At 50.7% G+C, this 14,866-nt stretch overlaps 1 protein-coding gene across 1 annotated transcript in view; it reads left to right on the plus strand.

Moving 5' to 3' along the window:
• The window catches only part of LOC147727736 (uncharacterized), a 186,009-nt gene that overhangs the window by 126,943 nt on the left and 44,200 nt on the right, over positions 1–14,866 (plus strand). Inside the window, exon 5 of the mRNA XM_086961736.1 lies at positions 1,552–1,662. Coding sequence (XP_086817862.1) covers positions 1,552–1,662 — 111 coding nt within the window. The remainder of the gene's footprint in view (positions 1–1,551; positions 1,663–14,866) is intronic.

Consider the following 14,866-nt stretch of genomic DNA (forward strand, 5'->3'; position numbering starts at 1 on the left):
GACATCACTCATGACATCACTGATAACACCATCCTTGTGACAGACCTCCTTTCAGTGTAATGTAACCCTTGAAACACATATTCAAAAATAGAAACTAACATTTTCAAAAAAATGGAGATGCCCATACCAGTTACAACAACCAATTCAGTAATTCCACCATCTATATACACATCCACTCATTCAGCAACAGTTCTATATAGTCACTCATACATATACTCACTCATCATGTGTAGTGATACACATCTACACCCTCTTACACACCGACAGTCTTCCAAAAGTTACTCACACACATACTCACACATGCAAATAAACTATTGAACATCCATTTATTTGCATATACAGCTATACACACACTAGCACATTACTTCTAAGGAAACTTACACATACTTACTCTCTTAAACAATCACAGGAACTCTTTCAATCTCTCACTCTCACATATACTTACTTATATACATCAATACTCACATATACTAGATTAAAACATATGTAGTTACTCATAAAGACACTAGTGAGACAGTCATTCACTCACTAACACACACATATACACTCTCATCCACCCTTACAATCCTACACATATGCGGTCTTCAAAACACATACAAACAGTGAGTCAGTCACCAACCCATTCAGCCAATTATACACAAAGTGAAACACTGATACATATATTTAAATATTTAAAAATTACTCGCTAATATTTGTATTCACTAAGATACACTTAATAAGCCAGTTAACCAATCAATTTATTTTTAAAACCACCCATTTACACACTTATTTAACCATTTATTCTTCCATCGACCTTTACAGATACATATATAAAACATATTTATTTTTCAAAAAGACACACATTCACTGGATGGTGTCATCAGTGAAGTCATGAGTGATGTCACTGACCATGTCATGAGTGATGTAATATGTGACGTCATCAGCAGTGCATTGCAGGCGCGCAAGTTATAGTTAGTCCAACTAACTATAACGTGGGAATTTCAATGGTTTTATGTCAGTAAAATTTCCAGCTAACTATAACTGGTGTGAAACCTATGTTTTTTCCAGTGAATTTAATAGGTTTTTTAAATGCTAATTCCTAACTATAACTGGTGTGAAACCTATGGTTTTTTCAGTGAATAAATATATACCTCTCACGGCTGTGAGCAGGAACGGAGGAGAATATATATATATATATATATATATATATATATATATATATATATATATATATATATATATATATATATATATATATATATATATATATATATATATATATATATATATATATATATATATATATATATATATATATATATATATATATATATATATATATATATATATATATATATATATATATATATATATATATATATATATATATATATATATATATATATATATATATATATATATATATATATATATATATATATATATATTATTTCGGGTCCTAACAAAATTTAGCACCTCAGAACGTTAAATAGAAGATTTCTGACATTCATGTTTTGGACCATGTTGTAAAAAATATTTAACAATGCTCTTTTCCATGCTTTTCTTGACCAGGGTTATCAAGTTGCAAGTCTAGTGCTTCTCGTAGCAAGGAAGAAGGTTCTTCATCACATGTGGTGAATCATCTTGGTGCAGAAGGAGACTTTAACACCAGCCCCAGTTTTGGTAATTACTCGCATTTCTGTAATTTCTACAATCGAGGTTTGGTCCACTGATTAACCGTCACTTGAGTAACAAGAGGTACTCCTCAGTTGTAAAAACTTCCTACGTTGTGCCAGTAATCCCTTAATTCGTTGACTGTTCCAAACATACATGTGATTGACTTTTACTACAAACATATCTTAGTTATGTTTGTTGCTTTTTACTGTGATTTAAAAAAGCTGCAGCGCTCCTAGACTGTTGGAACCCATTAGACTGAAATTGAGGACCCCGGTGAGAATGAGGTCTGTTGTAGGCCCTTCTCTGATGCATCTTTCTACAAAATTACACATTTGCTTTGCTAATTTGTTTTTTTGTTTTGGTTGAATATAAAAATCGATTATTATGATATTGGTGTCCGTTACGTTTGTTGATGTTGGGGAGAATACTTTTACAGCTAAGGTTGCTGGTGCTATAGGACCAAATTCACGGGTTATGAGATTGATTGTACTTGCAACATGTATGACCAAACGTCTCTGCATGTGTCCATACTTTGCCCCTGTAAGTGCACTTGTGAAAAAACGCAGGAAACCCTGCAAATGCGGATTATCAATCAGGCAAGTCTCTTGTAACGCCACAATATCAAACGCCCTGATATGGGTGATAAAGTCCAGATCTGATAATTTGTTTGCCAGTCCATTCACATTCCATGAGCATATCCGTATAGACCCTTTCGTGCCGGACCTTTGTAGTGGACAGGGAAGTTGTCAATCTTTTTTATTATTATTTATTGTTCTCGAGATCCATCTAATGTCAGAATCCCAATTGTGCAGCGTAATAGGATCATGATAGGTTTCAGGTTCCGCTGGAGGGTGCTCCCAATTCGTTACACAGTGCCCCATAGCCCCAATCAGCACCAATGTAGTAGACCTAATTTTCCCTTGTGTGCTTTGGCATTAACAGGTCAGGGTATCCTGGCTTGATGTATGGGGTAATAGTTATACCCCAGGTCTTAAAAATGCTGCTTGCATTGTGAACCACGTTTCCTGTGTTTCCCGAAGGCGCCTCTCTTTTTAAAGCTACCACAGTGTTGTTCCGTTCCTTCAGTTATCCTGTGAGTAGGTTTCGAGGAGTCCCTCCCATACCTCCTTATCAAGATATGAGAATTGGTCCAGGTCTTCAGTATCTTCCATTTCACTAAGATGGGGGTGTCACAGACTTACTTTGTGTTGGTGATGTTGTGAACAGTATTTTATACTCTGAGCCCATATTTTCGTTTAGGATTACGGATTCACCTGCTGTTGTTTTTGTTTCTTCCATTTCATCTGCAGGTATGTATGTTCTTTTCCTCGTCTGCGAGTTTTCTTTGGGGCTGTCTAGCTCGCAAATAGTTAATGCCTCTGTTATCACACATTTGCCTTCTTCGGTTTTGTTTCGTGATATACTTCTGGGCCATGGGACCTTAGAGATGTCTATTGCATCAAGACTGTAAGTGCCTATTTCTTCTGTTGTGGCCTCCCACTGTTCCTTAGTCCCGTTCTTTCAGTTTGACTCCTGAATTATCTCCGTATCTACTCCATTGGGTTTTGTTCCCAAGGTCTGGGGCGTCCAGGAGGCAGAGATAGCTTGACACTGTAGGATTGTTGTTAGACTGACTAGACTGGCTGGACTTACTGGCCTAGAGTTCTCTGCCCTGCTGCTTTGATCTTTGTCCCCTTCTCTCTCCCCACTTTCCGTTTGGTATTGGGGGCCTGGAGGGGAGTCCGAAGGCCCGTTCCGTTGTTGGTGTAGGACCTGAGAGAAGAGTGTTTCCTGAGTTTTTTAGGAAGCACAATTTTGCATTTATTTTGGGCTGGAAAAGGCGATGTTTTAAAGTTTTGTTTTCTGGAGTTATATTGCTTGTCTGCTTGGTATCTTGAGTTAATTCAATTATAGTATCAGTTTTCTGCATAGCAGGTCTAGTCTTTGCCTGCGGTTCGCTCACTGTGCCAGCAGATGTTTTCAGCTTCCTTTTACGCTTACTGATGTTGTTTGTAAGTATAGTCCCTCCACGTACACATCCTGACCTCATAATTTGCAGTGCTGTGACTGGCTTTTTATGGTCTTATGGCTTTTGTACCTTTGCATTTCTCTTACACCCTTTTTTGTATATTAGTATATTTATTTATTATTAACCTATTAAAATGTGATCCTTTAAGTGGACACCGAAAAAGATTTTTTCCTTGGGTCGTCCTTAAAGGGGGAGGGGGCAAAAACCCTAATATTCCAAGTGGTTCCCCAGTGTCCAACAGCCAGTGTTCAAAACTACAGGCCAGGTGCAGCAGACTGCAGCAGGCAGGCAGCCTCCACCAACTAATACCTTGCCGCCTGTTTACCCTATGCCCTCCACACGTCAGTCTATTTCTCTACTTACCTGTCCTCCAGGAGTAGTTACAGGAGCCAGAATATTCCTGCAGTGAACCCCCCTACTTTGCCAGTCTGGGCTGAGCCCCAGAACTATCAGTCACAGGCACGCCTTACCGCAGGCTTGTTTTTGTATGGGTTCCCAATTCCTGGTTCTGGCTGGGCTGGGGGTCGTTGATAAGTCCGGCTCCACTCTGCCCTACTCAGAGCTCCGCTCAGAGCTGGTTCCACTTGTTTGGTCTGCGCTGTTCTCCTTGTGCTGCTTACCGCTGCCGGACAAAAAGTCTTTTGTGGTTCTTCTTGGCCCCCAGATCCTCGAGGGGCAAGCAGACCCAGCAGGCTCTGCAGAGCAAGGCAGGGGTCCGCGTGGCCGCAAGGCCTGCGAGGGTCGTGGGGCCCTCAACGGAGCTCAACGGAGCCTCGGAGGGCTCTGCAAGGTGAAGGCAAGGTGAAGGCAGCGAGGAGCAGCACGGCGTCTTGCACCTCCTCTCCCTCACTCCCTCCCTCACTCCCTCCCTCCCTCACTCATAGTGCGGCTGCTGGCGGCGGCGGCGCAATCCCGAAGACACAAACTGCGCTGATTGCCTCATGGAGGACAGGTTCTTGGCGGCTGGCTCAAGCATAGGATTGATAATAGTAGAAAACTGCTGGATCTAAAGAACACAGAACACAGAATACTTGGCATGGAGAAGTGAGTGGTTAAAAGGAAAAGCGGCACTGGTATCCACTCTAGAGGAGAGTCCAAAGGGATTAGTGTTCAGAGAGTAGAATGGTTAAGGCAGAGTGGATAAAGGGTTTGCAGATTGAATAATGAGTATGTGATAATCTCTAAAAGTGATCTAGCATGGGGAGGATTGTGTAGGGAGCGGGTATATGAAGAAGGTGAGATTCATTCAAGGTTTGGCAAAAGATGATCTGAATATGCAGCTAGCACGAAGATAGCGGGAAGGGAAAGTTAGCAGTTATTCAGTGTGAAAGGTTAATTGTTTTGTGTCAGGTTATTGTGTGAGTGTTGCTTTGGTGGGTTTAGAGGAAGGTGATCAAATCCTGGGAATTTTTCATTTCGCCAGTATGGGGCCCGGTGTATCTAGCTGTCTGTAATTAAGTGCTTCAAATCCCAATATCTGAATAGAAAGAACCACTAAATAAAAGCACTGTGAAAAGATACAGATTATGAGTTATCATCCAATTTCAGTTTTCGGCGTATCTCGAGTGTCAGGACAAGGCGTACTGAGACAGCCTGACAGTAGATCTTCAAATAAATTTGAATAGGCATCTGGACACTGACAAAGTCCCAAAGCTTTCGGGGGCAGGCAGCTAATACGGAGGCATGTAGGACCCTTGTGAGGTTTACAGCAAATGTCTTGCAGCTTCAAGGTGTCCAGGCCCTTGAGACGGTTGTCACTCTGTTATGTCCCCTCCTTTTGTAACTTTCCCTGAACTCACTCTCCCATGTAAAGATGACAAGAGTTGCAACATACGTATTCCCGTTACACAATCCTTTGCCCATTTACCAGCCCAGCACACTGCACTGAGTGACAGCTGCCAGTGCAAAACAAGGTGAAGTGTTAAAGAAACCATGAAAGGGACCATGAAGCACTCATACACCATGTGCTGCGCTCCGAATCAGTCTTCCTGCTGCACAGACTGGTGGAGGCAAAACTCTATCTCCCTTGGGAAGTAGCAGTTACCACTCATGGCTCATAGTTATGTTTGCATTAACCTGTTCATAGTTCAGTGGGAGCAAAGTATTTAACTGTGACTCTCGGTTCACTTTTTGAAAATATTTTATTGTTTTTATTAGTTTTGTTGCGTGCACATTTGGGCTCATTAGATTAATTCTCTTAGGGGCTATATATACTCTATGCCGCAAGTAATACTGTATTCTTTTGAATCTGCCCTTTCTGGTCATACGGGGAGTGTGTTTTAGGATTTTGTCCCAATCCCTCATGTCCTCAGTCAAGCTATCCTGCAGACACTGGACTCTCAGTTCACTTACAACAGAATACAGCCAATTCACATTCGCCAAAGAAAGCAGTCCTGGACCTGTGAGATAACCAGACTGAGCATTTGGAAATGTTCCAAAACAGAGCAGCCACCACAGAGAAGTTAGCGGGTAGTGTGGGGGATAGGAAAAGGAAAAGGTCCACATAAATGGAAGAGAAGTATGCAGAAGATTCAGGACTGTGATCGGTACTCATTTTTTCAAATGGTTCAATCATGGGTCCAATTAAGATTGCCCTCTGGAGCAGGCTCCCGACTTGATATAATATTGAAGGCAAAACCCTCCCATCCACCCATTTTCAGGCAAGGTCAGCGATAAAAGGGGGAAATATCTTTAGTATCAGGAATCCCAGTAGGTGGGTAGAAAAGCATTTAGGAGTTAAACTGTGGGCAATCAAGGGTGACATCATACGTCAATAGACAGGGAATCAGGACCGCTGATCAGTTGCTAATTATGCAAAATTTCTTAATTACAATTTGACAACTGTTGAAATTATAGTTTCTTTCAGGTTTTTTTTTATCTATGATTACGTAGACAAATAGTAATTACAAAAATGGTTACAAATAACAGAAGCTCCTTCTTAAGATCCCATTATGAGATGCTGTTTACAGATAAGAGACTGGCCCAACTCAATCGCCAAATCAACTTGACACATTTCTGCCAATAAAATAATTGCAGCTGGCCGAGTCATAGTTCCATACTTTAAGAATAACGTTTTTTTTAAATGTGGGACACAAAGATAAGAACTAAAAACATTGAGCAGCATATGTACAATTGTACATTCAAAATATAAGGTGCATGGGCATTTCCTTTCCTAACCTTTCAAGCATTAAGCAGTAGTGGCAGTCAAAAATAAGGTATTAAGCAACTAGCCTATCTTTCATGATCTCATTCCTCATTGAAAAGGATCCTAATTTTGAACCCCACGGTATACAGTATGCTGATTTCCACTTGATTTAGCCTACCTTCTGCCAGAGTTTTGTACTTTCTCCCAGCACCTTCCAGAATCATAGCATTCGGTAGGAGATTCAGTGTTAGTTTTCAAGAACGCCCCCAAATAGAATCCCCTGAAACTCAAGTTGCATGACAATAATTCAGCACAATATATAGGGCCATTGGATATTTTTCTTTTGTCTACCCTGCTACAAATAATCCTCTATTTTCAGAATTAAACCTGTTTAAACTGCAACAAGTTAGCTAGCAAATCCTTGTTGAAACTAATTAGTCATTCTGATGGATTGAAAGCCAAGATGAACGTTAGGTCTAAATATTTATCCGAGTTTACATTCTCCACAGTCTCTTGCAAAGATCAATTAACATGTTTAGGTCTTCCCCAAACGTCAGTAACTTTGTTTTTTCTACATTTACTGTTTAATGATTTTGATTACAGTAAAAACGTACGGCACTCAATTTCCTATAGAGGCCTATTGATATATAATCCATTAAAACGATTTCAGCAGTACAGAGTATGCACAGATCTTGGCTCTAATCTATTTTTGGTGAACCTAGTTACATGGTATCTGGTGCACCACCAGATACAAACAAAATAAACTCTGGCAAGGGCTCAGCAATGTTTGAAGCCATTGCTGATCTCAATCTTCTGCAAATGAAATGGTATAATCTGTTAATTTCCTCCTGCGGAATCCTTGGTCCACCAAATGAAAATTGCACATCTGAGAAGTGAATTTCATTTAAAGCTGGAAGGCCAGAGAACTGTTATTTATGTATTAAATATTTTATTGAGCATAGGCAATGAAATGCACCTCCGAGACATCTGTAGGGCCGTCACCACTCCAGGGAGGCCTAGGTCAGCGACCCCACTGACACCCAACACGAGGCCAGCGGGTACATCATCTGTTAACACAGCAAGCCGCCTACAACCCAACTGGGCCGGCCGCGTCATAAGAGGTGCTACAACGGTGCAAGCTGATCAGTGCTAGTGCAATTTAAGAAACAAAGAACTGTAAACAACCCCCCTACCCTTCCCACCCCAACCCTCCCCTCTCCTTGTCCATTTCCGGGCGTAGTCCATCGGTTGTGGTCCACGATTAACAATCAGGTGGTGCTGCGCGCGCAGGGCCTGTGCGCTTACGGGCGTGCGTCTTGGGGTCTGGGAGAGGTGTGTCGGCCAGGCGTAACAGGCGCAGGTAGCGCGGGCAGCTCACCTCCCGAAACTCCCCGGTAAGCAAGGCGAGGAATGGCCGCCCGAGCTCCGCAAAGTCCGCCCCCCTCCCTGCCGCCGCCAGTGATAGTTTCTCCATGCCCAGGATCGCCCAGAGCCTGTGAAGCCACCCCAATTGCTGCGGAGCCTGAGTTGCTCTCCAGTGGGCCACAATGTTTTGGACCGCAGCCCCAAGCGCAAGTGCGATCAAGCGTCCTCTCCAGGATTTCAGAGGGTACATGAGGGCGTTTGGGAGGCCTAGAATAATGTATGCTGGGAAGCGCGGCAGCTGTGTGTCCAGGTGTGCATCAATAAGGTCCAGGATAGGGTCCCAATAGGGGCGCAGCGCCTCACAGCTCCATAGCAGGTGTTCCAATGTCCCCAGTTCCCCACACCCCCTCCAGCACCTGTCACTTATTCGGGCATCCCATTGATGTAGTCGCTCAGGGGTGTGGTACCAGTATGTGGCTACCTTAGTCAATGTCTCGGTAAGCCCGGTGTGGTGCGCCGAGTGTCTGGCCCTATGGTACACCCCCTCCCACTCTTTCCTAGTGAGCTGCCTCCCCAGGTCCCTTTCCCACCGGACTTGACCCGCGTTGTACGTGTGTGCCTGGGTGAGAAGCAGCTGCTGATAAAGGTCTGAAATCAATTTCTTGTCCGAGGTGCGCGTCAGCAGCCACCGTTCGTAGGGTGTGAGGTGCCGTTGGGCCCCGGGCCGGAGCGAGGGGTGGAGCACCCAGTGGCGCACCTGCAGGTATTGCAAGCGTTCCGATTCGGCCACGCCGTAATCCGCCTTGACCTGCTGGAACGGGAGGACCCCCTTGATGTCGAACATGTGTCCCGCCGCTCTACAGGGCGTCGTCCGCCACGTCGTGAATGCTCCGGGGTCCAGGCCCGGCGAGAAGTCTGGGTTCTCAAAGATGGGAGTCATAGGGGAGGGGAAGGTGGTCAGCCCATTGGCCACGGCCACTCTGTCCCATACTCGCAGGGCGGTGCTAGTGATTTCAGAGGCGTACAGGTTAGGGGGACGGTGTCGGCGTGGTAGGAAAGGCACGCCCTGGAGGGTACGGCCGGCCACTGCCTGGTCCAGGAAGAGCCAGTGTTTGCCGGACTCCCGCTGGAACCATTCCACGAAGGTGCGTAGCTGTGCTGCCTGGAAGTACAGGGTGAGGTCGGGCACGCCGACCCCCCCGTTCGCCGGGGGCAGAGTGGCGAGAGTGTGCTTAAACCTAGGTCGCCGGCCGTTCCAGATGAACCGTGACAGTTCCGATTGGGTTTGTTGAAGCCAACCCTGCGGGGGGGTTCAAGGGGAGCGTCTGAAACAGATACAGAATCTGCGGCAACAGTGTCATTTTGACTGCGGCAATTCTGCCTAGCCATGACAGTGTAAGCGGCTTCCAACGCCGGAGCTGCTCCCGAAGTTTGAGTGTGAGGGCCTCGTAATTGACTCGCGCAGTACCCCTGACGGTAGGAGCCAGGCGAACGCCTAGGTACGGGACGGTTGCGTCCGACCATTGTATCTCGAATTCCGATTTAATCTCGGCCACCACGTCTGGGTTCAGGGAGATGTTCAGGGCTTCAGATTTGGTTTCGTTGATTTTAAAACCCGAGGCCAGGGCAAAGGTGTGGAGCTCCACAAAGAGAGCACGCAGGGATTGCATTGGGTCGGTAAGGGACAGCAAGACGTCGTCAGCGTATAAGCTGATCTTATGCGTGTCGGCACCAAATTTGATACCAGATATGAGCGCATGCTGCCGCACCCTCTGAGCCATCGGCTCCATATATAGAGCGAACAGAAGCGGCGACAGGGGGCAGCCCTGACGCGTGCCTCTGCCGATGTCGAATCTCGGGGAGGTATGGCCGTTCACCCTGACCGTGGCGTTGGGCCGGCGGTAGCAATTGAAGATGCGGTGGCGGAGCTTCTCCCCAAATCCGAAGTGGCGGAGAACCTGGTCAAGGTAGGGCCAGTGCACTCTGTCGAATGCTTTCTCTGCATCGATGGTGAGGAGCATGCAGCCCGGTTTAGTGCGCGACCCGGCCTCAATGAGGTGCAGCACTCGCCTGGTGTTATCGCTAGTCTGCCGTTGGGGGATAAAGCCCGCTTGGTCAGGGTCTATCAGCTGCTGCATGTAAGGTGCAATGCGGCCCGCTAGAATGCCAGTGTAGAGCTTCAAGTCTATATTCAGCAGCGAGATGGGCCTGTATGAGCTACACATCGCCGGGTCGCGGCCCGGTATGGGAATGACAGAGATGGATGCCTCCAGCAGGTCTGGGTGGATGGCACCCGGCGTATCAAAGGTGTTAAACAGGTCGCGCAAGAGGGGGGCGAGCTGCTGGCAAAAGGTCTTGTAGAAGGCCGCGGTATAGCCATCGGGTCCCGGGGATTTCCCCACCTTGAGGCGGGCAATAGCAGAGATGACTTCCTCCAGGCCAATGGGCCGTTCCAGGAAGTCCGCTTGGTCCTGGTTGAGGGAGGGGAGCTCCGCACCCTGCAGGTAGGCCGGGCCGGCAAGGGGGTCTAGGTGGTCCGCGTCGTATAGCGCCGCATAAAAGGTGCCAAAGGTTGCCGCAATCGCCGCGTCTTCCGTGATCTGGCTGCCATCAGCCGACAGGAGGGAGCGCACCTGCTGCCGTTGGGTTTGCGCCCGTAGTCTGCTTGCCAGAAGCTTCCCGCATCGGTCGCCTCCGGTGTAATAGGCGTGCTTAAGGCGCATAGCGGCGTATTCCGCTACATCTTGGTCCAAAGCTGCCAACATTTTCCGCTCGGCGCATAATTGGCGCCATGCCCTCGCCGCCCCCGTGCGCTGGTGCATCTGTTCTAGTTCCGCCACCCGTTGGGTAAGCTCGGCACGCTTCAGCGCCCTGTCCCTGTTGTTGGCGGTGGCTATGGAGATGAGTTCCCCGCGGAGGACCGCCTTGAGGGCAGCCCACTGAGTGGCCTTTGAAGTGTCATCATTGGCGTTGTGTTCCAAAAAGTGGTCAATCGCAGTTGTGAGGCGGGTTTGGGTGTCGGGCAACTGCAAGAGGCCGTCTCGCAGCCTCCAGTGTCGTTGCGGAGCTGGCATGGCGCCCACACGAAGTGTCGTCACCACTGGGGAATGATCCGAGAGCGCGGCTGGCAGAATCTCCACCTCCTCGACCTGCTGCGCTAGTTGAGAGGAGCACAGGAAATAATCCAGCCTCACATACGTCTTGTGCTCCGCCGAGTAGTACGTGTATGCTATGGTCTGGGGGTGCATGTGTCGCCATAAATCTATGAGGTCCAGGTCTGCCACATGCGCGTGTCCTGCTTCAGTGAGTGCTCCCACCTGCCCGGATCTCTGGCCTGAGCGGTCCGTCGTGTTGTGAAAAACAATGTTAAGGTCTCCCCCTAACAGCAAGTGCGTGCGTGTGGTGGATGTAGCGGTCTCTAGTGCCGTATGTAAGAATCGTTCCTGTCCCTCGTTCGGGCCATAGACTGAACCCACTAGCAAGGTATGGCCTGCAACCTGGAAGCTATAAAGCAGAAGTCGCCCTCTAATTTCGGCTTCTTTCTGGAGGACCCTCCCCTCGAAGGACTTAGCCACTAGAATCGCCACCCCTGCTGCTTTCTTCGGGGAGGAGGAGAAGAACTGCCAGGGAAAGGCGCGTGATTTGAGTCTGTGCTGATCGCTGCGAACAAGGTGTGTTTCCTGGAGTAGGCAGATATCCGCCTTGGAGCGCTCGAGACAGGAGAGAATCGCTTTGCGCTTGTTCGGACTATTAAGACCCCGCACATTGAGCGAAAGCACTGTTAGGTGACGTGTCATGTCTGGGGTAATAAGGAAGATGCCATTCCCCACCCGGAGGTGGCCGCCATAAACCAACAGGCTGCAAGAGACGCTGCGCAGGGAGTCCCACCGACTCCTACCGTGGTGTCACAATCCCCTGGACAAGGAGAGCCCACCCGCCCCTCCCCCACTTCCCCCAACACCCCCCCATCCCCATCTGCCCCCCCCCAACCTCAGCTCAACTGGAGCAACCCCCACCTCCCGGGACTCCCCCTCCCTAGGAGCAACCCCTTCCCGCCCCCCCCCCCCCCCTTCCTGCATCACCCCCATCCCTCCCCCCCAACTGGTAAAGAAATGAGGTCCAACATTGTCCCAGGTCCAGTCTCAAGGCCACTGGACCCGTGGTAGGGTACGTCCGTAGAATGGAAGCAGTGGCAGCAGTGCGAGCAGGTCGGTCCTCCCCTAGCACTCCGCTGTAGGCGAAGAGTCAGAGTCTCCATCCTGGAAGGCCAACAAGCACTCTGCTTCCGCCCCCGCCGCCGGACCGGTCTGGCCCGACCCGGCCAAGTCCTGCGGAACTAGTGCGGGTCTCTCCCCGCGGTCAGCTATTGTTCGTTTGCGTTGGGCCCTGCGCCACGGTCTCCACCGCAGCCCGCTGCCCCTCCTCTATCTCAGTAGCCGCGGGGCGCCTTGGCTTGCGTCTGCGCCGTTGCTGTTGCCAGCGTCCTGGGGTCGCTTCGTTGGGGGCCGCTTCGCCCAGTGGGCCGTCGTCGATCGCCGGCTCGTCAAGTCCCAGTACGCGGCAAGCGTCCCTGAGGGAACGCGGCTGGTGAAGTACATTGCCTAGCCGGAACACCAAGCGGAAAGGGTGCCCCCAGCTATAGGAGATGTTGCGTTTTCTCAGTTCTGCTGTCACTGGCCGAAAGGTGCGCCTCTTCTCCAGTGTAAGTGCGGCCAGATCCTGGTACAGCGTCGGCGAGTGGTCGCCAAAGGTGATCTTATCCAACTGGCGGGCCTTGCTCAGGATCTCCTCCTTCGTTCTGTAGTCCTGTACACATACTAGGATGTCCGCCGGGTGAGCAGCGCCGGCCCTCGGCGGACCCGTCCGGTGGGCTCTGTCCAGTCGCAAGGGGGCGTCCGCCTGGCGGCCCAGGATGTGGTTGAAGAGGCCCTGCGTGAACTGAAAGAGGTCTTCCGTGTCCGGGGACAGTTGTACTCCTCTGATCCTAATGTTATGCCGCCTGGAGCGATTCTCCAGATCCTCGGCATGCGTTTGGAGATCCACTTGTTGGTCATGTATGCGGGCCAGTTCCTGCCTTAGAGCCTCAATTTCGGTGTCCCGTGTATCGCTTTTCGCCTCCAGGTCCGCCACTCTTTCCCCTATGGCGTTGGTATCGCGGCGGACCTCCTTGATCTCGTCCTGAAGCTCCTTCTTTAGGGCATGGATGTCTTCCCGCAAACTGGAGAACAGGGATTCCAGGAAGGACCGCGTGACTGGGCCCTCGGGGTCTGTTCCCGTGGAGGGCGACGCGGCCTCCACTTTCTTCTCTGCGTCACCCCGGGGATTGGGCCCCGCTTGTCCATTCCGCTTCACCATGGTGGTGGGGGTGAAGAGGTCCTTTATGGTGCGGTCTTTCTTGGTCCTCCCGCCAGACATGCCCCCCCGGGGCCTCTAGCCGCGGCCGTCGACCACTCCCTCTGCTGGCCGCGAGTAGGCCCCCGGGCCTCGGGGAAGACCCTCCGGGCTGGGATGACCGGCGCGTCCCGCGTAGCGTGATTCACTCGGGCCGGAGCTGCGCCCGGGGACGGGCCCCTGGTAGGGCTCCTCGTGCGGGCGGGGCGCTGTGTGCTGCTGAGCGGCCCCACTCTCGGTGTGCTCCCCCGATGCTGCCCCCGTGCGTCTCCCGGGTGGGTGCGGGCGCCGCACGAGAGGGTGGGCAGGGATGCTGCAGGTCCCTGGTGCCACGCACGATGTCGGCAGTTGCAGGGTCCGTGCCCGGTCCTAGCCGCGTTCCACCGCGGCCTCGGCGCCTGGTCACCTAAGATGGCGGTTGGGCAAAAGGGGGGGGGGCCCGACGGCACTGTCACACCCCCCCTGTACCTTTACCTCGCTGTGCAGGGTTGCAGGTCTCAGGGTCGTGCTGTGGGTCCCAGTGGCTGCGCTGCGGTCTCAGGGGCACACACGAGTCCTCCAGGCGGCGGTCCCCCGCGGCCCCGGGCTCCAGCCGTCCAAAATGGCGGGTCGCTGCCGGGATCCGCGCTGCGGCGCCAATTCCCTTTCTGCCAAGCGCGCCGGGATGCAGGCGGCGTGCGAGGGGGGGGGGCCCGGTGTCACTGTCTCACCCCCCCCTGTACCTCTCTCCTCCGCTGTGAAGTGCTGCAGGGGCCTCGCGGCCGGATTCTGGGGCTCGCGCAGGTCCTCTAGGCGGCTCCGCCAGGCCCGGCGGCAGGAGCCGGCAGCCGCCCGGGCAGTGTGCGCGCCAATCTGGAACGGGGCGGCAGGTCCGCAGAAGCTCCCACGTGAGGTCGTGGGGAGCCTCGCACGGCTCCGTACGGGCCGGACCCGCCGCCTCAGTCTGTACCTGCCTCAGGCGATCTCCAGCGGCTCCGTGGCTCCGCCCTCCTCGGCCTCGCTCTCAGCCGTGCCCCGGTCTCGTAGAGCACGCTAGGCCTCACTCTCCGCAGCGACCGCGGCCGAACGCCGCGAGGGTCAAGCCGCCTCCGGTCACAGCGCCGGACCCAAAGGTCGTCGCAGGGTAGGCGCCGGCACCAGGGGCTCCCTGGGGTCACTCTCGGCCGGGCGGGTGCTGTGATAGTGCTAGTTGCAGTGGCCGGCGGCGGGAGCTCAGAGAGGCACGTCCTCTCACACCGCCATCTTGGCCACGCCCCCGAGAACTGTTATTTACTTCTAAT

Source organism: Lissotriton vulgaris, chromosome 3_1 (assembly GCF_964263255.1).
Source record: "Lissotriton vulgaris chromosome 3_1, aLisVul1.2, whole genome shotgun sequence".
Classification (NCBI taxonomy): domain Eukaryota; kingdom Metazoa; phylum Chordata; class Amphibia; order Caudata; family Salamandridae; genus Lissotriton; species Lissotriton vulgaris.